This window comes from Notothenia coriiceps, unplaced genomic scaffold (assembly GCF_000735185.1).
Source record: "Notothenia coriiceps isolate Sejong01 unplaced genomic scaffold, NC01 NC01_scaffold00031174, whole genome shotgun sequence".
Taxonomy (NCBI): domain Eukaryota; kingdom Metazoa; phylum Chordata; class Actinopteri; order Perciformes; family Nototheniidae; genus Notothenia; species Notothenia coriiceps.
This window is the reverse complement of record NW_011363875.1, coordinates 1-27,462: the sequence shown is the minus strand read 5'-3', so window position 1 is coordinate 27,462 and position 27,462 is coordinate 1. Positions and strand designations below refer to the sequence as shown.

At 40.1% G+C, this 27,462-nt stretch overlaps 2 protein-coding genes across 5 annotated transcripts; one reads left to right on the top strand and one right to left on the bottom strand.

Moving 5' to 3' along the window:
• The first annotated feature begins 118 nt into the window (after positions 1-118).
• ints8 (integrator complex subunit 8) lies at positions 119-15,018 on the top strand. 3 transcript variants are annotated; one of them, XM_010787769.1, is made up of 29 exons: positions 123-256; positions 1,043-1,181; positions 1,704-1,878; positions 2,067-2,207; positions 2,388-2,459; positions 2,618-2,669; positions 3,561-3,740; positions 3,921-4,028; positions 4,462-4,614; positions 4,712-4,812; positions 4,950-5,091; positions 5,557-5,627; positions 5,740-5,915; positions 5,996-6,126; positions 6,340-6,450; positions 7,586-7,790; positions 8,118-8,239; positions 8,724-8,908; positions 9,002-9,035; positions 9,124-9,183; positions 9,339-9,395; positions 11,952-12,013; positions 12,095-12,213; positions 12,330-12,433; positions 13,143-13,193; positions 13,382-13,455; positions 13,534-13,598; positions 13,722-13,765; positions 14,824-15,018. In XM_010787769.1, the coding sequence occupies exons 2-29, from the start codon at positions 1,049-1,051 to the stop codon at positions 14,938-14,940; spliced, it is 3,045 nt and encodes a 1,014-aa protein (XP_010786071.1). In that variant the 5' UTR covers positions 123-256; positions 1,043-1,048; the 3' UTR covers positions 14,941-15,018. The 3 variants fall into 3 exon arrangements, with proteins under 3 accessions (XP_010786074.1, XP_010786071.1, XP_010786072.1); XM_010787770.1 differs by lacking the exon at positions 9,339-9,395 and having other exon boundaries at positions 124-256; XM_010787772.1 differs by lacking the exons at positions 11,952-12,013; positions 12,095-12,213; positions 12,330-12,433; ... (3 more) ...; positions 13,722-13,765; positions 14,824-15,018 and adding an exon at positions 9,565-11,004 and having other exon boundaries at positions 119-256.
• ccne2 (cyclin E2) lies at positions 14,974-20,450 on the bottom strand. Of its 2 annotated transcripts, none has more exons than XM_010787773.1 (12): positions 20,384-20,450; positions 19,456-19,487; positions 19,294-19,351; positions 19,148-19,198; positions 18,459-18,589; positions 18,069-18,204; positions 17,564-17,710; positions 17,296-17,391; positions 17,055-17,189; positions 16,607-16,718; positions 16,320-16,477; positions 14,974-15,692 (listed from the first exon to the last, which is right to left on the bottom strand). In XM_010787773.1, the coding sequence occupies exons 2-12, from the start codon at positions 19,467-19,469 to the stop codon at positions 15,615-15,617; spliced, it is 1,116 nt and encodes a 371-aa protein (XP_010786075.1). In that variant the 5' UTR covers positions 19,470-19,487; positions 20,384-20,450; the 3' UTR covers positions 14,974-15,614. The 2 variants fall into 2 exon arrangements, with proteins under 2 accessions (XP_010786075.1, XP_010786076.1); XM_010787774.1 differs by lacking the exon at positions 20,384-20,450 and adding an exon at positions 20,298-20,335.
• Positions 20,451-27,462: the final 7,012 nt, after the last annotated feature.

Here is a 27,462-nt window from a genome sequence, read left to right as displayed (position 1 = left end):
TAAAGTGAGTAGCCTTTGACACGCACAGTTATAATAACACATTAAGTCCACGCTCGCAGTATAAATATGCGCTAACACTGCGCACCTGTGTCTCCCTGGCGAAGAAGCGGAACCGGAAGAGGCGGCGGGATGTCGAAGCGCAGAATACATTATGTGAGAATTAAACAGTCCATGTAGCTGTTCCAGCTTTTATTTTGGAGGTTATTCTGTACATTAGGCTCATTTTTTTTCTATTTGTTCCATTTGGCCTATAAAGGTAAGCTAACCCGTCCCCGTGTGTCCGTACCGGGCTGAAAAGTTTAGCTAGTTAGCTAGAATATTAGCCCAAAACAACGGCAGCTCCACACACAGCAGAGGATGGAAGAGGTGCGCTTGATTCATATACACTTGAAGCCAAAAGCCACCGTAGTTCAGTCATTTTCGCTCTCTCGTGGACATATTTGAACTCCGCCCACTCGGCACAACACGATGATCTAAATAAACTTACCTTGGTCACCACAGAAAATAAACAGAATATTGAATATAACTTTGCTAATGTTACGATCTTTAAAGAAATAGTTACATAGCTGGCTAACATAGCGTAAAATAAACGTGGTTGGGTGTTGTTCATGAATGTGTTTCTATTACTACTCTTAATAAAATACAGAAAATACACTAAATGTGTGGGATTATTAAATGTGACCAACAGAAATTATGTTGTGAAAAGCAGTAATAACAGCACTCCATCTTTGCTGTCCATCTCTATGATAAGGTAGCTGAAGTGAATTTGCCTTGGTATTTTGGGACATAACTATCACAATTTAGAAATAAAGAATATAAAATAAATTAGGATCTCACTATAAAATAGAAATTCACTTAGACTGTTTTCAGAGGCTCACTAGTATTCCTCCTGATGACTATTTGGTAAACTGGTCTTGTGTGTTGTTCCAGGACAATTTCACTTTGTTGACATAGAGCTCCAATATAGAGTAAAAATAAAGCAAGCCTTTATTGGGATTTGTTAATCAATGAAACTAAATCCAGAATGTGTCCTGTTCCCCAGGGGAGGATGAGTGTGGAGACGGTGGACCGGGTGGCTGCTGTGACCAGCGGCCGGCCCAGCACCCCCCTCCAGACGTCCTGGTTTGAGTTCCTCCTGGACGGCAGCCTGCTGGAGAACCACCTGCAGAAGTCATACCCAGGTCAGACCAGTGTGATGAGGGATGAACAGCTGATGTACAATGCCTTTACCAGATTGCTATTGGTCTCTTCATCTAATAAACCAAATTATAAAAAACAAACACTGGTTCTATTCGTTAAATAATCTGCTCTGTATCAACTGCGACACAATTTCCCCTTGAGTTGAACATGGCTAAAATGTCTTTGCTTATGAATGTATTTTTGATAAAAATCTATATATATAAATGAATGTTATGCCTTGGTTATGAAACAAAAATCTCTTCGTCATTACTCATTATTGAGTAAAGCACATAAATGTTTTCTCTCTATTTTTGTATCATGTTCAAAGTTGTTCAACTCAAGACATGCTTATTTTTGAATATTGCATAATAATCACCCATTTTAATTTAATCCATCTTTTTTTTCAACATGTATAACACTTAATTGCAAAATAACTTAAAAGGATTACATTTTGAGTGGACACCTTAAATAAATGGACTGCATGCTTTTCAATGTCCATATGTGTGTGAATGTGTTTCCCACAGACCCAACACCAGTGCAGCTGATCATCCAGTTCCTGGAGCAGGCGTCCAAACCCTCTGTGAACGAGCAGAACCAGGTGCAGCCTCCAGCAGACAACCGCCGGAACCGCACCCTGAAGCTGCTGGCCCTGAAGGTCGCTGCACACATGAAGTGGGATCTGGATGCTCTGGAGAAAGGGTAAGAGTGTGTGTAGGTGTGTGTGAAAGGCTCTTTCATATACGGTTTAAGCTGAGGAAGACTGTGTGACTTTTCATGCTTTTCTTTGCTCGTCCACATTGCTTTAAGTCAATTTGGAATGTATGAAAGTCTATCAAATCATACAGATGTTTGGATCATATCCTTATTGATCCTTTCTTCCCCTCCAGTTTGACCATTCCAGTATTAAATATGTTACTCAACGAGCTCCTGTGTGTGAGCAAAGTGCCTCCAGGGGTGAAACATGTGGACCTGGACCTCTCCACTCTGCCTCCCACTACGGCCATGGCTGTCATCATATACAACCGCTGGTGAGTAAGATCCAAAGCTGATGTACGAAGAAACGTTTTGCACTTCAGATTTGTATTCTCTGTTATTTCTCATCAATTGTATTCACATTTGTCACAAAGAAGAAAAACTGCATGAATACAAATAATAAAGAAATTCAGAGTGTTTTTAATCTGAAGTATTTCTCTTTGTTTCTTTCATAGGGCCATCAGAACCATTGTGCTGAGCAGCTTCCCTGAGAAACAGACCAAACCAGGACCTCACCAGATGAACATGTACATTCTAATCCTTCTTGTTGAACCAAGCTAAAGTTATTAACAGAGCAAATACATTTCCTCATGCTTATTGTATGCAGTTGCACATTTAGGAAATACAAATATAACTTTATAAAAGTGCTCTATATGATGATTTGTTGTGCTCTGGTCTCTCGCAGGTTAAGTATAGTGCAGCAGGAGAAGGAGATGACTGAAAACATCCTCACTGTGGTGAGTTCATGTGGTTTTTATGAAATTCTCTGATTTCTCTCCAAACGACATTGATGATATCTATTAACATGTTATCGTGGTATTTATCCACTATTAAACCCATTTCAAAATCATCTAAGAATGATCCAGGTATACCTCAAAATGACAGCGTATTAAACCTCCTTATTATAATCTACTGTATAAATAATATCCTTGTGTTTTGAATGTGACATCGGATGAGGAGTAGAATGGATTTAGAAAACACTTAGCCTACCGTAATTTTCGGACTATAAGCCGCACCTGAATATAAGCCGCAGCAGCGGCATACCACTCTCGGTTCCACTTTTACTTTTGCGCGCTACCTGTCTCACTCTTTTCCGGCCTCCAGCTTTTCCTGCTGGAACCCGCCGCTTAAAGGTGGGGGTCCGCGGACCGGCCATAGAGCCCATAGAGTTAAAGGTGTTGGCCGTTAGCTGTAAAAATCCATAGATTAGCCGCACCGTTATATAAACCGCAGCGTCGAAAAATAGGGGAAAAGGCGCGGCTTATAGTCCGAAAATTACGGTACATTGATCCTATTCACGTTCATTCAAGAAGAAGAAAGTATAGTATTTTAACTTTTTGCTAATTTCAAAGGACTTTTGAGAGAGGAATGAACTTGCTTTTAAACTTCCACACTGGTTTACAGTATGCTCTCTTTTTCTAAATAATGGGGTCTTGTGAATGGCTGCTTGGGCTATGCGTATTATTTATGCATAACATCATAATTATATAAGAAATGAATCCTGTTATCCAATTTTTCTTTTGTCTCATAGTTTTGACATGCTTTTCATTATATCCCCTATTAAAGGAATCCTGTTTTGTCCTTTTCCACTGGCTATGAAATAACCTCAAATACCTTGCTGCCCTCAGCTGAAAGAGCAGGCGACGGACTCCATCAGTGTCCTGGAAGGAGCTCTGCAGCTGAAGAAAGATTTCTATGTTCACACTCTGAGGACTCTGGACCTGCTGGCTGCTGACGCTGCTGCCAACGGGGAGACGGAGTCCTCCACCGCAGGGCTCAGGATCAGTGCTGACGAGCTGCACTGTCAGGTCAGCGGCCTGCACAACATCCAAAATACAACCAGATGGACCTTATCGAAGCAGGGAGAACTTGTAAAACATCATCTCCCAATGAATCTGAAACAAATGTCCGAGAAAGGAAGTGTCACTCATTGCATTTCTAGTGTGTTGAATATGAAATGGGTCTTCATTTGTACTTTGGTGTTTCAGGTGAATTATGATCTGGGAGGGATTTTCTTCCAGCAAGGCTGCACAGATCAGACAGCCTATGAGAAAGCCCGGGATCACTTCAGACAGACTAAGGAACTGTTTACAAAGGTAGATTCACTCGTGTATCACTTATGGATTTAGTCAAAGATCATACAGTAGTAAACACATTATTCTGCATTCACAAATACGAAAAGAGGATATCATTTTATGGAGAACATTATAAACAATATGTAAACCAAAACAATTATTCAAATGATTTCAAGGAAAGAAACATACATTTAGTTAAAAGATAAAACAGATATGTAAATACTTAATGCATACATATACTGTACATTACACTTATATTTAGTTCATATACATATTGTATATTTGTATTGCACAATCTTGTCATAACTTCTTATGTTTAAACAATGTATTTAATGTTATTCTAATTCTAGTCATAAAACCCAATGGAACTTAACCAGCACAGATTCTGCCTCTTTCAGTCCTTTTATTGTTACAGTTCAATACCAGCAGTAATTCATAGACTCTTTGTTTTCAGCTGGATTCCACCGTCCACGTCCACCTGGATGAGAAGCGTCTGGCCGGCTACTGGAACGCCTGCAAAGCTCTGACTGAAGACTGCGACCCGTCAGACACACAGAACACGCCCTACAACCAGATCAACAGCCTGATCAGAGCGCACAACCACCAGGTCAGAGCGCATCTGTAACACCTAAGATCAGAGTTGAATGAAAGATATCAGAATGGAGGTAGCAATGTACTTGATATGATTTATTCCTCTCTGACAGGCTGTCATTGAAGCCTTCATCAAAGACAACATGTGCCGCAGTTTGCCAATCAACTTCAGACGCTCTGTTCTCAGAGAGTTCCTGTACAAAGTCCAACAAGGGTGAGAACATCATTTCATCCAACATCAACTGCTTGCTGGCATTGCATTTGATTTGATGTTTTTAATATACAGTGCAAAGAGTCACTTGCGTATTTCTAAAGGATCTAACAAACATCTTATTTCTCGATGCCCTGCAGGGAGTCCAGTCTGGACGAGGTTTGCTACAAGCTGTGTGTTTGCAACGCTGTCCGAGATGCTTTGGAAGGAGAAGTGCTCAGTGTGCGCTTCCACCAGCTGCTCCTCAAGCCCAGCAAGAAGATGGTGGACTTCATTTTAGAGGTGCACACTCGCCTTCTTGTGTCTGAAATATGTGCGTCTGATGAGGGATTCTTACAGGAGTCATTCAAGCTTTAGAGCTTCAACTGATTGAAGTGTTCAAACCTGGAACATACAGAATATTGAAGTATGACTTATGCCTCTATATTTCCTTCACTCAACTATTAAATAAAGCTCAAATGACCTTTAAACAATGCAAAGAAGCATTATCCATGATCCCATTTGGTGTCAGTGAGTGAAGACCCTTCTGCTCATAGAAAAACATTTGTGGGAGTTTTATCAAAATTAGCATCAGGATTCCTAATAATCTTTTTTATTACATTTTTTTTTTTATGAAATCTGATAGGATTTTTTGGAATTGAAGTAAATCTGTGCAGAGGTTTGAGAAGTATGTATCTCTTTTTTTCTCGTGATAGTTGAATGAAAAAGGCTTCTGTACATTTGAATGTAATATTCTACGTCCTGCAGGTCTGCACACTTTCACTGGGAAAAGACCGCCCGTCTGAGTCATCCAGGAGGAACATGGCCACTTTCATGAAGTGAGTATGAGCAGAGTAAGGTCACCTAAAGTGACGACACGCTGATCTACGTAAAGTCAGAACCTACAGCAGATTGCTGTGCAGTGTTCAACATCTTTGAATCATTATGCAGGACTCTGTGTGAGACCCTGCAGGAGCTGCCTCTGCTGATGGGGGTCTCCTCTCATAAGCTCTTTGTGGAGCTGCTGAAGGAGGAGGACAGGAAGGTGCTGGTGGAGCAGCTGAGGAAGAAATCAGCCACCATCAACCTCAGCGCCAAGCCTCTGCCTTCCTTCTATGACATTCCAGGTACGGCATTCATCGAACGTGTGTTATCTGCTGGTTGAAATGTCTTTTTGAAGCGCCTCACTTCCTGCATTGTGCTTCAGCTTCGTCGAGTGTGAGCATCGGGCAACTGGAGCAGCAGCTCATCCTCTCACTGGAGCCCCGCAGGATCAGGCAAATCCTCATCGAGCTGCACGGCATGGCTGAGAGACCCTTCTGGAGGGTCAACAGCAAGGTCAGAGCTCACATACTGACACAGGAGAGAAAATAGATATAAGAAGCTCTAACATGTTTGATATCTACTGTATATTTAAGGAGTAACAAACATGGTCGATTTGATCCATAGCCACCATTTATTTTTATTTTTTTTACTTTTTGTGGAAAATGTCTTATTGATTTTCAGATATAATGATGTATTTAAAAGACCACTTTGTGTTTGTGTGTACAGTGGGAAGTTCCTAAGGACTACATCAATGTGATCCTGGGCATCAAAGACAACCTGACTAAGGACCTGGTTTACATCTTCATGGCCAAAGGACTGCACTGCATATCAATAAAGGTAGGGCTGCACTAGTGAGGAAAATATATAATAAGGTTATTGAATATCGAGAAACAAATATTAGATTGGGTCATTAAATGAGGTGTTTCTCAATGTCGAGTAAGGATGCTCCAGAGCCACTATTTCAAGCATACTGCATCATCGAGTGCCGCCGAAGGACTGTTCCAATGTCCAGCATACTTGGAATTCTACCGAGGCCGGAGTACTTCGTAGGGAGAAATTTCGAGGCTGCACATGTGTAGACTCCGCGGCCTTAAAATCCCCACAATGCTTTAAGCACGGAAATTTCCCCAAATCTGTGGCGGAAAATGTAAGGCGGGGCCTCATATGACGCACACCTGCACACTTGCTACCCTTTTCCACTCTTCGTTTTCCGAATGACAGGAAGTATTCTTGCCTCGCTTCTGAAGCAAGTGACTCGGAAGACATGAGCTACCAAGCAAGCGTACTCAACATTAAGAAAGACCCAGGGTCATGAAAGTGTACACAGTTCTGCCATTTTGCTTCATTCAGCATACTGCTAAAATACAACATATTGCTTGTTGAATTAAAATCTCAATCAAAACATTATTTTATTTAACAAGTTTAACATTGAATTAAACATAAAAGACAAATGAAAAAAAGAATTATAGTTATATTCTAAGTATCTTTTTTTTTCAACTTAAACTGAAAGCCTCTAACTGTCATTTCAAATCAAAATCAAAGTTTATTTATTCAACCCAATATCACAAAAAACGTTTTTCTCAGTCGGCTGTACGGATTAAAAACAAACAACAACATTGTAAACAATCAAATTAAAGGAAAATGAAAAGACAAGATACAAATATAATAACAACAAAAGACAATAAAAATACAAAATAAATTGCAGGAACCAGGAGGACGAACACAGGGAATAATATGAAACCATGACATATGGTGCCGTGTCAAATAAAAGAATGCTTACATGATCAGTGCCCAGAAACATTACTGACTTAGAGAAAAACGAACCTAGCTCATCAAAATAGTCAAAGTGATACAATAGGTGAGGAAATGTTTGAGGCACTGTGGACAACAATGATTGAAACACTTACAAGAGGTATATAAGCTTTGGGATTATAACAATGTTTCAAATGTAAATCCTTGTTTCCTGTCTCAGGACTTTCCCCACGCCCGACAGCTGTACTCTGCCTGCCTGGAGCTGGTCACCGAGTTTTCCCCCAAGCTGAGGCAGGTGATGCTGAACGAGATGCTGCTGCTGGAGGTCCGCGCGCATGAGACCATGGCAGCCGAGGGCAGCAAGGAGAGACCCCCCTCAGACCTGGTCAGCAGGGTGAGGGGATACCTGGAGATGAGGATACATGGTGAGAGGATGGAAGCACTGGGAGCACCTGCTTTTGACCTAACTATCATTTGTCTTACATTTTCTGGCATCATCAATAGTTTAGACACTTTTGGAGGCACAAGATCTATGTGGGTAGCATCCCAATTCGCTCACTCCTGCAGTAAAAAGAAGGATCATTGATCAAGTGTGTACATTATAGAACAAAGAGAAACACACAACTGCTACTCTGTCCTGTGCTAAATACAAAAACAGTTGCTTTTTTTCACAACTCATACCAAACTAATCCAAACCACAGCAACATCAGCACACACCGTTCAGATGCACTGAACTCTGTGTTTGTCTCCAGATCTGCCTCTGCGTCAGGTGGTGGGGGAGGAGTGTGTGGCCTTCATGTTGAACTGGAGGGAGAATGACTACCTGACCCTGCAGGTGCCCCCCTCTCTGGTCATGAACAACCCGTACATCAAGGTAAACACTCAGATACTGCCTGACTAATGCACTCACACAGATGATAGCTTGGCTCCTTTCTACATTAACAACACAAATGAACACGTGTGACCGGTCAAGCACCAAATAACAGATCCAGTTAGAGTCTAGCTGACGAACAAAGAGGAGCATTTAGCAGACCAGTGAATGTTGGACTAAAATGTATCAAATAATAACAATTCTTTGTGTGTGCTCAATGCTTCACACCGACTCTAGAAGGTGATAACAAGTCAATGTTGTGCTCACAGCTTCTTGTTCTGCCGCTGAATTGGCCAATTGAATGAATTGTTGCAGGTTTAAGCCATACGATTTGTTTACTAAAAGACTAAATGGCTCTACCAGCTACACGTCGGCCCTTAACAAAGTATGTTTGATGACGGACCCTCGTCTGGCTGTGGGATGGTTTAAACGCTCAGGACTCTTGGTTTGTATTTGATTCATCCCCCACTCCGTTACCTTCTGATAGATCGGTCAGCTGCTGGCTTCCACGTGCAAAGAGCTGCCGGGTCCTAAAGAGTGCCGGCGCACAGCCAAGGAGCTGTGGGACGTGGTGGTCCAGATCTGCAGCATGTCCGTCCAGCACAAGAGGAACAACGACGGCAGAGTGGGGCTCATCAAACAGAGGGAGTCCTCCATGGGCATCCTGCAGCGGTACACTGCCAACACTCAGATCTGAGAACAACAACACAATCATACAGTGAGACTAACGCTCATTCTGGTGCTTTCATTCTCTCACCCATTCAGGAGCAAATTCATCACTTTCATCAAGAAACTTCGAGTAAGTATTCAACAAACTAAACACTCCAAACATCCAATCCATATCGGATGAGGTGCTAATGGTGCAAATGCCTTCTTGTTTCTCACAGGAGCCGCTGGTGCTGACGACCCTCATCTCACTGTTTGTCAGGTTCCACAGCATAGTGCGGGTATGTCCATGATTTCAGCTGCTGGATTCGGAACTGTTCCACATTGATGGCACCCTGCGGAGACTTACATAGGCTGTGTGGTGGAGGGTTTATTTTGTCAGCAATTTGTTCATATTCCTGTGAAGTTTAAACTGAACCTTTACCGATCACTGTAGGGGCATGTAGGTTCCAGTGCGGGAGAAGCAGTGAGAGGGAAACACAAGATAGGGCAGGTAAGAGCTCATAGGAGAATGAGAATACAAAATGTAAAAGGAACATCACATATTAGAATATCGACTATAGGGTTAGGTAAAACCAGATGTTTCCACATTTTTTTTCTATATTTTGGATACAAGATGATCCTGTTCTTTTTATTAAATGTACCTTTACAAATCACCCTAGGGATATTCAGGTTTCAGAACAGCAAGAGAAGTGAGAGGGAAGCACGTGGTAGGACAGGTAAGAGTTCACACAAGAACAAATAAATATACAGTTCAGGCCTAAATGATTAGCCCCCCAGGAGTTGTGGAACATTTTCCTAAAATTCTTCCCAATGTTTCCAGCATTGATAAAACTTGATATAATCAAACATTCACCAGTGCTATTTAGTAGCTTTTGGTACATTTTGGAACATAAAATAAGTTTTTAGGCTTGCTTTATATCAAATATAGTGAAGCATGGGTTGGTCAAACATATTAGCCCCCAGGCCATTAATAGTCCATTTGTACCCTTTCTGAGCCACAACTGAAAACAACCTCTTAGAGTAGTTCTTTAGGTTGGCACAGGTCTCTTGAGGGACTTTGGCCCATTCTTCCTTTGCAAATGGTTCAAGCTGGTCCAAATTGTGTGGTTTCCGAGCATGGACATTCACTTTGAGCACCCGCCACAGATTGTCGATAGGATTGAGATCTGGGCTCTGTGCGGGCCACTCCAGCACCTTGGCTTTGGTGTCCTTTAGGAACTTTTGGACCAATGTGTGCTTTGGGTCATTGTCTTGTTGGAAGACCCAGCGACGACCTAAGCGAAGACTAAGAGCAGATCTTTTCATATGATCCCTCAAAATGTCACCATCATTTTCTTTTGTCATGATGGCTTGCACCCGAACAAGGCTCCCTGTGCCTGAGGCTGCAAAACAACCCCACAGCACGATGTGTTCTTAGGGTTGAAGGCCTCTCCCTTTCTTCGCCAAACATGAGCAACATCCATGTGCCCAAACAGTTCCAGTTTAGTCTCATCAGACCAAAGCACAGACTTCCAAAACTCATCTTTACCTTTCAAATGTTCACGGGCAAACCTCAGTCTGGCTCTGATGTCCCGCTCTCTGAGTAAAGGGGTTCTTCTGGGACGGTGGCCCTGAAGCCCACCACGATGAAGAGCCCTCACAACTGTGTTCCTTGAAACATCAATTCCAGAAGAGGCCAGGTCAGCAACAATCATCTTGGCAGATGTCCGGGGATTCTTGCTGACATCTCTGACTATTTTCCTCTTGAAATCTTGCGCTTTCGACCGCGCCTAGGTTTGTTTCTTACAGAATGTGTCTCCTTGTACTTCGCAATGATGCAACGAACAGCAGTTCTAGACACTGTGAAGCGCTTGGACATAGCAGTACAGCCTTCCCCCTTATCAGGAGCCTCCACTATTTTCTTTCCTTTGTCTTTGGCATGGTGAGTAGGAGTAGTAGTATAGTCCCTCTCAAAAAAGGTATTCAAGTGCCTGTTTCTTGGAGTCCTTTGATGCTGATTGAAAGCTCAGGTGTGGCTTGAAAGCTGATTCATTGATTTCGCTTGCTTTGAAAGCAAAAATTCACATGGGGCTAATATTTTTGACCAACCCATTTTTCACTATATTTGATATAAAGCAAACCTAAAAATGTATTTTTATTTTCCAAAATGTATCAAAAGCTACTAAATAGCACTGGTGAAGGTTTGATTATATCAAGTTTTATCAATGCAGGAAACATTGGGAAGAATTTTAGGAAAATGTTCCACAACTCCTGGGGGGCTAATCATTTAGGCCTCAACTGTATAAGGACAAGTGTTTATTAAAATGACAACAACAGAATTAGATGAAACAAGTTGTGTCAAGTGCCCTTAATTCTTTTATGATTTTAAATACAGGATTATCCTGTTTTTATAGTTAAGTTTAAGCTAAACCTTTATTAATCACCCTAGAGATATTCAGGTTTCAAAGCAGCGAGAGAAGTAAAAGGGAAAGACATCTTAGAGCAGGTAAGATTTCACACCGCTGGTGCTCGAACACGTTGTACGTGATGGGTTAAGAGGAAGGACATCTCAAAGTGGTTGACCAATCACAACAGAGCTGGCCAGCTAACCAATCAGAGCATGCTGGGCTCTGGTTTCAGACAGAGGGTGAAAAGAGGTGCTGCAGCACAGGCAGTATGAGAACAATAAAGAGCTTTCTGAACATTAAAGCATGGAGACATGTCCCAGTAGAGACACTACATACTGATATGAACCTGAAAATGAGTGTAATATGTCTTCTTTAAACTAGATTTGAGTCTTGTCTTGTTATGGAGAATATTGCAGGTTGATCATCAGCTGACGTTGTTGCCGTTTCATCTTTAAGACACAAAAAGAAAAGAAAAAGGTTGTGGACGAAGTAAACACTAGTTGCGACTAAAATAGAAAATGGCTTCAATGTTGCACCATGTGCACAAATACCATGTTATGATGGAAGTGTTTTCAGCAGGACACTGAGACTTGTTCTCTAAACTGCTTACAGTATCACTGATTGTCTCCTGGGTAACGTACGGTTTCCTCCCTCTTTAGGATGATATTGTAAATGAAGTGACAGCCGAACACCTCACCATCTGGCCATCTACTCTCCTAAAGTAAGAACTATTTTTCTTCTTAATGAAATGTTACAATTTCTGGAACAAAGCCTCTAAATGTACTTTGTGTGTGTGGACCAGCATCCAGGCAGTGGATGTGGAAGCTGTGGCGGTGACGGTCAAAGAGCTGGTGTCCTACGCCCTCACCCTGAACCCTAACAACCAGTCGTGGCTCATCACACAGGCAGACATCTACTTTGGTGAGAACAGAGCAGCAGCCTTTGTTCCTGTAGTGATACCTGCAGTCAGAAGTGTGTCCTTATATTTCACGTGTCAGTTTCCCTGAAGACTGCTGCTCTTGTCTCTCTGTTTCCAGTGACCAATCAGTACTCTGCTGCTCTGAACCTTTACCTCCAGGCCGGAGCTGTGTGCTCAGACTTCTTCACCAAAACTGTGGCCCCCGACGTCTACTCGGACCAGGTACACACAGAAAACATTATTCAGACTTTCACTATGACCAGCTAGATCATTTTGAAAAAATCAACAGTGATTTTTAAAATGAGTTTCTACAGTCCGATAATTACAATACTACAACATAATACATTATCTCTGATCAAATTACAATAATAAAAGAAAAAAAAGATGAGACTAAACATACTTTATTCACTGTTCTACTGTTAAATAACATGATCCCATATGTGCACAAACACCTAATCTAGTAAGAGAAGAAAAATAGCCACACAAGTTTTGTGATGGATCTTGAAATCTAGCCAGGATCACACTTTTAGAAATAGTCAGAATTTTCGGAAAATGCTAATTTATTTATTCAATTATAAGTCTATAATTAACGTATTAGTCTTCCATATCGAATATTAAGTTAACACTGCATATATGTGTGTTATATTGAGCTTTATTAGGTCATGTGTAAATTGATACAGCCATTTCTTTATCATGCTATATTAAATATTTGAGCACATGGGACTACTATAATATAATCCAATACATAGGAAACACTAGTCCCATGTGCCCAAATACTGAATATAGTTATTAAACACTTATCAGCCAACTGTTTCAAAATGGTCTTGTCTTCAGATTTGAGTTAAGGCAAACCCACAGAAAAAAACAAAATGTCAGTTGCAGGCACAAATATGTTGAAATGAATCCTGTTTTAACTCTCTGTTGTCTGCAGGTCCTGAAGAGGATGATCAAGTGCTGTTCAATGATGAACTGCCACACACAGGTCAGAGGTCATCCATTCTCCCTTTTCCTAAGATGAATTGCAGCTGCTAATTGCTTTAGAATCTTAACATCCTGATATCAAAAAAAAATTTTTCAAAGTACAGTGCACACTTTGTTTCCTTCCATTTTGAATCTGCCTTTAAGCGCCTGGTTTTCTTGTTTAACTCTGTTACCTCTTATCCTTTCCAGGTGGCTGTTCTCTGTCAGTTTCTGCGAGAGGTGGACTACATGACGGCATTTAAAGCTCTTCAAGAACAGAACAGGTACGACATTACACACCCAACCGTTTAGACCGAAAGCACTGTTCCTCTCACCTCTCACGTCCTCATCTGTCCCCACAGTCACGATGCCATGGACTCCTTCTATGACTACATCTGGGACGTCACCATCCTGGAGTACCTCACCCGTATCCTTTCTGTTAATGATTCTGAACTGCCCTATATCATATGCAGTTGATTTCACATTCTGTTTTTAAGAAACCTTCTGTTACGAGGTCCATTTTTTCCCTTTTCCTTGACAGTGTGTTGAGATATTCACCACAAGCGGGGCGAGACGGAGAAGAGACAAATAGCGGTAAGGAGTTCAAACCTCAGTGGATTACATCAGGTTTATTCTAACACCAAGCTGTATATATAAAAACTGCTGTTCTACTACTTTATAGAGTTAAATCTATCTTTTAAAATATGAATCAAGTTTTGTTGCTGTTTTTTTGATTGCCAACATCGAGGGAATAAAAAGTGTTCCCTCGATGCATTTCAGATATTATTATTTATATTTCAGACAGCGGGTTTCTTCCATGGTTAATGCATTATTTTAGCTCTTGTGAAACATGCAGGGTTCTTACGGTCATTAAAAACCTGGAAAAGTCATGGAAATTCAAAATGTTAATTCCAGGCCCTGGAAAAGTTATGGAAAACAATATTTTTCCCAAAGTTTTGGAAAAGTCATGGAAATGTAACTAAAGTTGCATCAAATATAATTTATATTTGATCTAATCACCGAAATAGTAATACTATAATGATAAAACATACTGTATGGTATAGTAAGGACATGTAAAATGGCATTTAACTGACGAGGTATTTTGCTGGTGAGAGATTTTAATTGCTTTAGCGTGTAGAAGCTAGTAAGCCTATTTGATTTGTTTTAGAGGCACAACATGTTTCAAACCTTATTTTCCTGTTCCATGTTCAAATAAACCATTTTCAGTGGTACCGCTGAGAAAGAGTAATTTTCTTTGGTCATGGAAAATTAGGTAAAGGTCCTGGAAAATCATTGGTGAAAAAGTGTATGAACCCTGAACATGTTATCCTTCAGCTTCTCTGTAAATGACACCACATGTGGTTGTAGTCTTCACTACAGTGACATGATACAGCCCTGTTAGCATTTATTTATTGAGTTAAACTGCAAAATAATTCCCTATGTGCAATCAATAAAGTAAATCTAACTTAAATGTTGTTAAAATGGGGTTTTGGAAGTCAGTTCTCTACCATGTCTATCGATAGAAACAGCTTTAACCATGTGGTTTAAAGTGCTGTTGAAAGAGGTGTATATACCAAATGTTGCAGATCATCAGATTCTAGCCGTATGCTTTCAGAGGCTACAATAACACGTCCTGCCTCTGCCTCCCTCAGATCAAAGCGATCGGGCAGACGGAGCTGAACACCAGTAACCCCGAGGAGGTGCTGCTGCTGGCCGCCCAGAAGAGGAAGAAGAGGTTCCTGCAGGCCATGGCCAAACTCTACTTCTAGGAGAGTGTGAATCACTGTCAGATGGGGGGGTGGGGAATGTACATTTTTTATTTTGTGGTCGAAAATAAACTTCTAAAATAAATACAGTTGCTCATTTGTACACATGCAATCATTTAAAATGAGAATAAGAAAATAAATCACTGACTCCTCATGGCCCTGAGTCACACAAACAATGGCTGGATCACAACAGCAACAATATGTCTCCATCAGCTGGAGCTTTCATTAAGGTTCATCACAAGCTACAAAGTCATACTGAAGAAGTGGCAGTCATCCATTTGAAAACAATGACACATTTCATCTGACCCTGAAGCAGGGTTACAAAGATTTGATCTGCTGACTACCAACATATTTCATATGCTACAAAAGTAAACAATTGCACATCACTTTCATTTCCTAGAAATGACAATTCCACTCTTTGAATAAAATTAATTTCGGAATTAAAGCACCCAGTTGCTAAAATCAAGCAAAAAAAGCTTTAGCCAATAATTTAGAAAGATATGAGCGTGGATAATGCATTCAGAGACATTTGAGTTCAGCAGGCGTGGAGTGAACTCTTCAGTGTTCGGGTTCACAGTCCGTCTGCCTCTGCTGACGGAGCTGTTTCCAGCTCTTCTGGTTGGGACCTGAACCCCGGCCCTCTTGGTTCACACTCTTCAGAGTCTTCCTCTTGAGCTTCAGTGTGAGACGTTCTTCTCTGTGCTGCTGGGCGGAGTGAGGAACTGTCCGCTCACTTCCTTTTGATTGACGCCCTCCTGAAATAAGACGAGTAAAAAGTCAGAAACCAATAGAATAGCTGCAGCAAAACAAATGTACTTATGTGTTATGGCAGTTCTCTTTGAGATGTGTTAAAGATACAGCTATATTAAAAACAGTCCCTTGAGTTACATTGGTGTAAACTCCAAAGAATGCACACCATACATCAGTTCCCCTGATTTACTTTATTTAATATCAAACTAATAATTAATTTAAGACAAATGATAGAGGCTTTCCTGAACCCTAAATCCTAATTATTTGTCATATCACAACAGAATCTTTTGGAGTTTAAGATATAGCTGGAGGGATGTTTGAAGAAATGATTGAGATTTTTTTTCTATTCACCAAATGATGAGATAAATGACTATTTTTTGCAGCCCTAATAGACACCTAGTCATAAAGAGTCACTCTTAACAAAAAAGATCCCTTTACTGTTAAACAGTTTATTTAAAATTGTACTAAATGTTAACAACCATCCGTGTTAATGATTGTAGAAAATGCAACCCCCACTCTTAGTTTGTCTGGAAAGAATGTAGCTCCTATTCTTGAGGCTAAATGTACTTATTGTAAATCACCTGAAGAAGCCAAACTAATGTAAAAGCAATATCTCAGTAGAATATACGAACCAGCATGCTCATGTAGTCCAGGTGCGTCTGGACGTTGTGTCGGTCTTCTTTCTTTATACTGACAAAGTCTCTCAGCGCTACTCTGCCAAAAAAGCTAGCTGCCTCCACAGAGGGGGCCATCCAGCTCACACACTGCTGCAGGGAGTGTGTGCACAGACCTGAGAACACACACAGTGCACATGGTTACACACTGTGGGTCAGAACATGGATCACAGCTCAGAAACGTCACGTCTTATGAATAATAACCACAAGCCCCTCAGCCCTTTCTGACACAATGTGAATCTTACCTGAAACTTTCTCCACTGTTTCCTGATGAATGAAATGACTCAGCACCGAGGCAGCCAACACTCGATACTCAAAGACCAGAGAGTTTATGTTGATGATACACAAATCTAAAAGCTGGGAAACACAAAGATATAAGAGAAAACAACATTAGACATGAGCCACACTTTAACTGAGGAATAAATAGCGTTTATATAAAAGGTGGTTAAGTCTCTTTTTCTTACGTTAGAGGACATAAACAGAAACCATAAATACTGACAGATTCTTTACTCTGGGATAAGATATAGAAAGACAAGAGATGTATCTGATTGAATACCACTGAGGTAGTGCCGTTCATCAGAATCAATCTAATAAGCAACGCAGACATGCTCATTTTTTTGTTTTTTAACTCAGCTGTGAGACAGGGATTGTTGTCAGTACGTGTGCTTAAATAACACGGATGGGAAAAGCTACCTGTGTCATTTGCACGTAAGCCTCCTGTGGAAACTGCGACTCCAGCAGGTCAGAGTTTGTGCTCATGGATGCCATCTGGAAGTAAAGCTTCAGCCAGGAGACGGCTGTTTCAGGACAAAGGCTCCACTTCAGTGCCTGAGGGAAATGGGTCGAGTTGAGTTGGGCAAATATCACAGCTATGTTATTGATCAAATTAAGAATAACGAGTCAATAACTGTGGATATACTTATTATAGTATTACCTTCAATATGATGAGCTCCATCTGCAGGATCTCCTCTTCATAGTAAGTCCCTGCAGTCACATAGGCCATCTGTGAGAGCTTGGGAGGACAGGCTTCCTACAAAGACAGGAAAATGGCGTCATTATTGAAAGAGTAAGCATGTTATACTGTATGTACAAATAAAATACAGTCGTGATGCCATCAAGTATATCGGGACGTGTTTTGGTGCTCACATTGCTGCACTTTTGAGTTTGTTGCAATGCTTTGATGCCTGCCTGTTGCTCCTTACCTCCATCTTGGATGCTATAAAGAGACAGGTTATCCCGATGAGCTGCAGCATGTTCTTCTCAATGTTGTCCTGCGTCAACATGAAGCGGTCGAAGTAATCCTGAGCCAGGTAGAACGTCTGCCGGTGGAGAGTGTAGGCCTCACTCACCTGGGGAGACAACGACAAAAGGGAGAAGGTTAAGACATGTTGTGATGATCGATCAAGAGTAAAGAAGATGGCATGTTCAAGTTTATACTATTAGGGGAAAATATCATAATTGGACAAAATAAAAGGGTGTTTTAGTAGCCTGATTTTACATTGCGTTAATCAAGATATCAAACAAGGCTTGAACACCTATGGAGATGGGGAAATGGACGGGTGTCACACAGGCAATAACTAATTGGGTTAGAATTTTGTAAATATTTAATGATGCATTTACAACTAGTCTAGACATACATTTTTAACTGTGACAAATATTTCATGGAGCATGTTTGTGTGTTTTGTTAATACTTATTTGCCGACGTACCTCAATTAACCAGTCGAGCAGTATGGATCTCATTCTGGGCTGTATCGCGGGGTGTTTCTGCATGAAGCTCTTGCTGTGTGTGTAGTTCTGCTCCCTGCCCACCATCTTCACCCACACGTCTTCAGGAGATCCCCATCTGCACGCGCAGACAGAAGGGAGGAGCAGCAATGGTCTTTAACCAATTCAATACAAATCAAATGGGCAACTTTTCGACAGTAAGTAAAAATGGCCAAAAAAGAAATCCAGTCCATCATATGTGAAAATTCGAAAATGTTCATATTCTGACATTACAAGAAATAAAATATTATCGGGTTTTAAATGACTGTATTAAACTGTCTGGCAGAAGATAATTACGAGTCAAACCATTGCTGAATAGTGAATGAAACTCACCCAAGAGGAGGCAGAGGGGACGGCTGAACCAGGGTGTGTGTGGCAGTGAGAACGGCCTCGCAGTCCACTCCCCTCACAGCAGCTTTGATGAGAACACAAGGCTCAGCCACGCACTCAAGTACTGTATAGTTCTGAAATAGAAAGGAGAACATTGAAGGCAACATAGAGATAGAAACAGCACAAGATATTTCTGATATATCTGCTGAAATGGTCTTGAAGAAAATGATATGCTTGGGGGAGGAAGAATCATTTGGCTCTTTATAACTGTAGTCTATTCTCTTGAATCCCTGATGGCACTCTTTGCTCCTAATTTGACTCAAAGAAAACAGTGCATCACTTTGTTTAATTGTCCAAGAACAAGGTTTCAGCTTCTTAGATATGGAGATGTCCTGCCATTATATGATTAATATCTCATCAAATAGATAATCATTTGGTTTTTAAATCTGACAAAACAAGATATTTTAAGACTTCTCTTTGTACTTCGGATTGACATTTTGCTTTATTTTCTGTCATTTTATAAACCAAACAATAAATCACTACTTAAATAAGCTCTCACATACCCATACATAACACTACTGTCCACTAGTGTGAGTTGGAAGCTAAACTGTATTTCATTGTCTTTGTACCTGTATTCTGTGCAATGACAATTAAGTAGAATCTATTCTAATTATTAGAAGAAAGGGGCATACCTTCTCACACTGCAGCTTTGACAGGGGCTGGAACTTTTTTCTGTTGCTTTGCTGAAAAGAAAAGAAATAAGTTGTATGTCAGATCTCAGTGTATATAACAACTAATGAAAACTGTTCTGTAGCCTCATAAATGATTACTTTGTTACCTTAGTTACTTTGCTTTTCTGCCCTGGAGCATTTTCAGATCTTTTCTGCAGGCGACCACTGCAAAGAAAACACACTGAACTCAACATGGAGTTGTCGATTTTACAACAGAACAACTAATAATCATCCATAATAATTCATATAGCAACACAATGGGTATTTACCTTCGTCTAGACATGGTTTTGGAGGTTGCTGTCTGTAAAAAATAATATTATTAGAAGCAACGTTAGTGTTTGTTAAGCAGGAAGTTGGCCCTCAGATGAAAACAGTTTCAACCAGCTGCAGCAATCTTGCACAAACAGATTCATTCAAAACCAAGCCCGTTGAAATCACATTTACATACTATCATAATTTAAATCTCATCCTCCGCGCCAACATTATTAGTGAGCGCGTAAAATAAGCCCCTCTATAGCAAACACCAGCGAATCTGCTGCTAAAAGCACACTTTAAGACACTTTATATGACCTTTAGAGATATTTGAGCCCTGAAGATCCTGAAGTTTAATGCTACAAAAGGACCGTGAACACCACAAAGAAACATGCAGTGAAGCCCCCCCAAACAGCCACAACTCTAGCAGCAACACAAAGGCCTGGGGAGGACATTTTGAGTAGTACCAGTGATAAAATGACTTGAATTCAGTACTTACACAGAAGTACACAATCCACAACTATTACACAACCGATACGTTACGGTTTGTTTTACTTTTACGTGATATGTATAGTTAGTTACATCATGATTTAGACGCATTAATATCCAACTTTACAAACCAGGAACAGACAGCAAAGGACTCATTCAAACTGTGCTTCCTCTCCACACATTTCCCAAAAACAGTCAACACTGTTGACCGGACTACTTATATATAGCTAGTATTTGCTAACTTTGATGCTAGCTTGATAAAAAACGCAACAACTCTACCTACAACCGAGTTTACAAAACTATCAATAAAATAACAAACAAACTACTGCTTTAATTGTAGCATACACGTACACACTTGCCCATAACTTACTTCTGAATTACCCAGAACTGTAAAGGTACAACTCTTCGCTAAAGAAGCTAGCTAACTCTTCAGGAGCAGTAATGTTTGCAGCTTACCGAGTCGGTTCCGAGCCCAAATTAAACTCGTTTCCAGTTGGCGCTGGCGCCAACAAATGAGCATCTGCGGCAGATTGCGCATGTGTGTAAATAAATACTCCCAACCCTAAAGCTGACAGCTCGTTACCTCGAACATTAACAAGAAATTAAAATAGGCTCACGTATAACTTATAGACAAGTTACTGTGATTGTGTAGTCATTAACTTTATGCTGTTCTATTCGTTTTTATTTCAACCTACTTAACGCGGCAAGAGGAGTTGGTTCACTAACTAACGTTAAACTAGCAACTTAATAGACACACCTTAGGGTAGTGTTTATTTTCTTAAATAAAATGTTTGGTTTGAGTATTATTACGTCTTTATTGTAATAGTAAACTTGTAAAAAAGATATGAAACTTAAATGAACATTTATTCATTTGTTTCTGTCAGTTGCTTCTTCCGGTCTCTCTGTGGTGGGCGGGGCTACAGAACAGCACAGCCAATAAGAGAGCGAGAAGAATTGAGCGCGTGCTCTTGGCGCCGGATGTAAACAAAGCAGGCAGCTGTCAGAGCTGTCAGTGTGAGGGATCCAACGGAGCTGCACAGGGTCATGGCAAAAGTCATAAAAACAGAACATATACATCTTACATCTCCTCTGCATAAATAAAGGTAATAAATCTTTTTTATTTTTAGCATTTTTCTGGAATGTCTGTTATCAGACTTTAGAATACGAGCCGCATTTATATTTTAAACTCTAGTGCGTATGTTGTACATATGTTGGCATATGTAGACTATGTGTAGACAGTGTAGTATATATACATGTATGTATATGTATGAAATTCATTAATACATCTAGATATTTCAACGTATTAATGTTTGTATATACGCAACAAATGTATTTCACTCGAAAATGTAATTTTGTTTTAATTTAATAAAAGCTGTTCTATTTTATTTCCTATTATTTTGGTGGTATTCAATTGTCTCTTAAAATATTGAAGTATTTGTTTAAACATTTAATGTTTGGAGAGGGGTTCAACGGAATTTCATCGTGCATTTGTATGAAATCTTGTCTGAAACAGGCACCACAACACACTTGATGTAAAGTCGCCCCCTTGTGGATAAATGTAGTTTTAAATCGTACAATTATATTCAGGGGTGCACATAACTTTTTTGCCCTGGTTCTCAAAGGAGCACCTGGAGATGTTGCTTGGTGCTCATCCTTAAAATGAAATAAACCGTAACTTTTGAGGGGGTCTTGACTTTATTTGCCAGACACACGGCACTGAACACACAGAGGTGAAAACAGAACACACATGCAACATTAGCACGACCAGTAATCCTACAAGCTGTCATCACTACCCTCCTGACTGTTCTCCTCACTGTCTTCCTCTCTGTCAGACATGGTAGCTGATGATGTAGGCTTACTTCTTTCTCTCTGGTTGAGTCTGGATTAGCTGCTTGCATCCACAAGTCAACAGCTGGTTTTGGGTCGAAAGTCTCTGTTGTGATCATCTTAGACAAGTTGATGTAATCAAATAAGTATGTGAACATAACCAATAACCTACCATAGCCAATAACAAATTAATGTAACTTATTGTATTTGTGTTGTTCATTCATATCTTATTTTACCTTAACATTTATTTATTTATGCATTTTTTTTATCTCTCCAGTTTTAAAGGATATTTTTGGTTACTGTCCTATAGTATACATTGGAATGATTTCAAACCTGTTTATCCCAATAATTATAAAGGAGTGCCTTGCAAATATGTGTTTACATAAATTGTGACCAAACCGTTTGAACTTAGACTAAAGTTAACTATCTAAACACTCAGAGTCCTTTACCTCACTGAGCTGTAGTTATCAGCCTCTCAGTCTGACTGGAGAGGACTCTCCCTCCACATTATTGTAGAAACATCTTCTTCTTATATCCGTTAGAGCAGCTAGCACCAGATTCTAATAACAACAGCGCCGGTGTCTATCGGGCGGTGTGCCCTTCTCTCTCCCTCGCTCACTCGCACTTTGGCTGTGAGTTGCGGGCGCCAGATAAGCCAATATCGCCCATTTTCATCACTTACAGCGCCCATCGTACAGGGCAAATGAAACGTGTAACCGGGATGAAAAGGGTGTTACATTTACTTAATTATGAATATTGTTACATCAAGGCCGAAAATTAGGATGAGCCCCAACGGTCAAAAATGTTTTTTTTCCCTCCCATAACTGCCAGCGCTTACCCAGATCTGGCGCCCTAGGCGAACATCTAGCCAGTGCTACGGGCCGGCCCTGAGTTCATATGCAACTCGCAAATATCTCTCTCTCTCTCTCTCTCTCTCTCTCTCTCTCTCTCTCTCTCTCTCTCTCTCTCTCTCTCTCTCTCTTTTCTCTCCTATGTTCTCCCTTCTCTTTCTTCTCTCTCTCCCTCTCTCAATGTTGGTACGCAAATGCACCTTTTTTCAAATGACCCGATGCTATTTTTGGCGGAGGTGCGCATGCGCACCTGCGCACCTGTTATGTGCAGCCCTGATTATATTTAACTCAAAGTGGAGAGGGCTTATATAAATTCTAACGTACACAAATAAGGTGAAAATAAGTTTAAAATCCAAAGTATATACACAATGTCATAATTAATGTGAGACATTTTGTAGCTCAGGCAAACATTTCCCCCCCTATGAATTGAATAGCTCGACCATTAGTTGGTTATTGTATTATTCCATTTCATTATCATTGTTCTGGACTCAGTCGCGCAGTTCAGGGTAAATAGAATCCTACATGTTAAATTATTTCTTACAAATATAATGTGCACCATAATCTCAATAGCATCAATTGAACCACAGTTAAATGAAATATATTACATAGAATTAGGAAATGACATTAACTCTTTCTATACGATAAAGTTCTCAAAGTATCTAGTCTTAATGTTAAGAGAGCACTTATTATCAAAATACCCCTGATGTTATATATCAGAATGATGTATGTGGGTTGAGTCCTGATATGAAGTGTGAGTGACAAAGCCACAGGCTTCACTTCCTATCATGATGCTCTGCGTTAAATGGGAAATGCTGTCACTCCGATAGAGAGGAAACAATAGAGGAAGCCTCACTCAGTGCCAACTGTTCGTCTAGAGACAATAGAGCTGTTTCCCCCTTTCTGACAACAACATGAAGCTGCTGAAATGCATTTTAATCATCCAACTGAGCTGTCTTTGTCTAGGTAATGTATACATTTGTATAGACTATTAGTGCAAAACATTATTCACAAACTGAGTTATGAAGTTATTATTTTTTAATGAAGGAAACAATAATAGGTTTATTTTTTGGCAATATAAAGTGATGTATTCAACAACATTTTTTCGAATGTGCGAATACCAACAGCACATAAGGTATGTTATTACATTTACATTTCAATTAAATTACGAACAAATTACAGATGCAAAATCATAGCAGCTGGCATTGTCTTCTTTCCTTTTTTCTGCTGCTCAATCCTAAAAGAAGAAAGTCAAACCATGCAGTTGAAAACTACTGCCGTTATATTGTGAAGTTTGCTATTTATTTTTCAATGTATTTTAGATGAAATACACTAGCCTTTTCATGCATTTTTAGTCCAATCATATCTGCTCTTTTTTTAAGTTTACAAGTGAATATTTTTATTTGAAGATCCCCTTAAATAAAATGCCCTTAAAAGTAATTGCACTATTTCTATTCTTTATCTGTATTTACTTGCACTATTGTATCTGTTTTATTGTGTTGCACTGTTGGAGGAGCCCGTGACCTAAGATTTTCATCGACATAACTACACTGTAGCTATTTACGAATGACAATAAAAGCCTTGAATCTTGAAAATCTTGAATCTTGATGGTGTAGCAGTTAAAAGTTATCAAAGAAATAAATTCAAAAAAAGTTTGGAAGGAAAGTGGGTAAAGCCCATGTGTATGTTTCATACAAATGTATGATTTTTCGAGATGATGGTTGTGTACGATTTTATTTGGCTAACCCTTATTTCCAACACCGATCTTTATCAGGAGCATGCCTTTCCACTACACAAATTAACTATGTGTACGACGAAAACCCTTTTAAATAATTGTACTCCTTAAGATGAAGTTACAGCAAGTGGAAACATAACATGTTGATGTAGGAGAAGATGATTGTGGTGTGAAAGTTAAAATATAAAAGATTATACATGGCAGATAATCGATCATATTTGAGAGAGTTAACCCATATTGCACTTTGTCTGAATGATACAAAAGTGATTTGGTCAGGTTGTTCAAAAGGTGAGTTTGATGTGGTGTGTGGGTGAGAGGCCAATATGAATAGCGCTGAAATGTATACCACTGTTGTTTACAAAACCTTCGCTCGAAATTGCTCTTAATGTCACAGGATGTGGGGTGACCTGCTTGTGAAATGCTCCTATCTGTATTTTGCAGGTGCAAATCAAACCGTGAGAAAGCAGTCTCCCACACACTCTGCAAACCCCCTTTTATTTCTGTCCTCATCTGCACCCTCATCATGCAGTTCTGTCCCTAAAACGAAAAGCCACATGCGCTGCATTTAGAACAAATTCACCAAACATGCACCGGGTTTACTAAAAGCTCTGCACAAACGAAACGCTGCAAACACGTTGTAACCTGACATGGTGTTGCATTTTAGTTAAGGAAAGTATATCAAATTATATATTTTAGCTTATAATTTGGGTAAAAGATAAAGGGGAAAAGTCCTTATAGTGGCTCTTAATTATATCTTCTTTGATTTGAGGTTCACAAGTGCCTCATTTAAATAAAAAAAAAACAGATATGGTAGCGTAGGTTAAGAACATTTAAAAAGAGAACACAGAATTAGATGACAGTAGCTCAGGAAAATGATCAAATTATGCTTTTAGCAGCAGGAGTTAGTGTGTTAATTACTTAATAAGTAAGAGTATATTTAAATGTAGTCAAAAACAAATGGTATATATCGGATTAAAGAGGGCGAGGTGGAAGATTACGCCTGGCAGATTACTTTTTAATGATGTGCTCACCTTTCATCCTTCACCCACAATGCTCTGATCCACTTGCGCAAATATAAACATTTGTTTCCTAGTTCTGTTTCTACTCACTAGAGACCCACCCAGATATTTTATTCAATCTATTCATCTGCTGTTAAAATACTCCCAAACAAAGCCCCACGTCCTCCTGTTTTAGTAACATTTGCTAAGCTACAGTGCCCAGCTGTTTCTGGGAAATAACTAAGCTTTTTAAAAGAAGAAACTTTATATTTGTGACATCATTTTGAAGTCTACTTCAGTAGAACACAGACAGGGAAGGAATGACTAAAGTATAAGAAACTGACCAGAGTAAGAGAACAAGAAATGGTTGCTCTCACTTTGACTAATTTGTGCTTCTGTGTCTGCGGCCCCTCAGGTGACCCTTACATTCACAGACTCTCTGGTAACTGCAGCTTCACACTGAGGATGGATGGAAAAAGGAGCAGTGATGTGGTGGCTTTACCAGCAGACTCTTTGGATGAGCTGGCTGAACAGATGTGTAAGGATCTGGACTGTGGCAGCATCTTTCAAGTGAATAAAACCAGCTCCCCTCCCAATGCCACCTGCTTCCACGACTGTTTGTACCGAGATGGTCTTTTGAAAAACTGTTCACAGAGTGAGGGAGGTAACTGCTCTGTGCTCGCTGAAGCTGTCTGTGGTGAGGTTTTTATTTTTCTTGGACTGATAATAGGATTGATATGTAAATAATTTTCCTGCTTTTACTTTCATTTTCAAAAACACTATTGCTGCATTTGTTTTATAATTCTGCTTAGTAGGCCACTTTCATAATTGTTTTGAATATTTTTGAATTTTTTAAGAAAAAAAAGAAACGTATTATTATGCAATGTGCAATTCTTCCGAAATAACTTTTATTTTTGGTACACTAACCCTATATTTTGATGCTACTACTGTTTGAGTTTTTGCGTAGTATTGTTTTACTAAGGCACAATAAGTAAATAACTACTTCCTTACATGATATGACATGATGTCCCTACACATAACACTTTCAATTCTTTAAATAATATATATACATTTTTTTTTACCAGCAACTAGTCTAGAAACCAGAGGCCAGCCCGGTTATCAATTCAGTCAGAAATGTTATTATAATGCATGAGCGTCTCTTTTCTATTTTTTAGGGTCGACCACCTTTTTGATATGAAGTGCCATTCTAAAAAAAAATTGTAATCAGCGTGCCAACGATCGAGAATTATCAACGCCGGGGGGGGAGGGGGGGTTGAGGAGCTTGACGCTTCTGAACTATCAGCAGGAGGGCGGGGGAGCCTCGCTGCGGGGAAGCAGTGTGTGGACCTGTCAGCGCAACTTACATGTTGCCGAATTTAACAAACACATTTAAATAATTGGTTTAAACGGCATAATAATAAGGACGATCGTCAGTTCTGTGATTCTCCAGAGCACACATGTTATGATATTAGGGTCATGCAGAGTGAGATGAGATCGCTGTCCCTAGAGAGAGAGAGAGAGGGGGTGTGGCTTGTGCATGTGTGTTTGTGGATGGTAGAGCGACAGTGAGGGAACGTGTGTATGTTTCTGGAAGTGAAACGAGGAAGCAGAAAAACAGTGGTCTGTGATGTATTTTGTGAAACAGAAGAACAGCTAAATAAATGCAACGGCCTCCCAAGAAGAGCTCGCCTCTCTCCAGTCATTTAAGCTAAAGTGGGTTATTGAACCTGAAGCTTGTTGCTTCTGCCCTCCTCGACTACGGTCTGGGAGCCGACAGGAAAGTTCAACAGACAGATGGCCAGTCCGCCCCTTTGTAGCATATTATTTCGATGAGAGATGAGCAGATCGCCACTGGGTTTTCAACTAAATACACAGCCACGCAAAAACTGCGGCATTTGTACAGCTCCTTATGGGTAGGCCTACTGCAATTTGTGAAGTGCTTTCCTCCGTGGTGAAACGATCAGCACTGCGGGGCTGCGTTGCGTGCATGGCTTCCTTCTGCAGGTAACGGGGAGCGCTCTGGCGGCGATCTCGTTCAGGATCCGAAAATACAATTTTAATATTTTGCACACTTATTCCACTTATTCCTAGTGTGCCACTGGTTACGGTGCCGCGTGCCAATCTTGG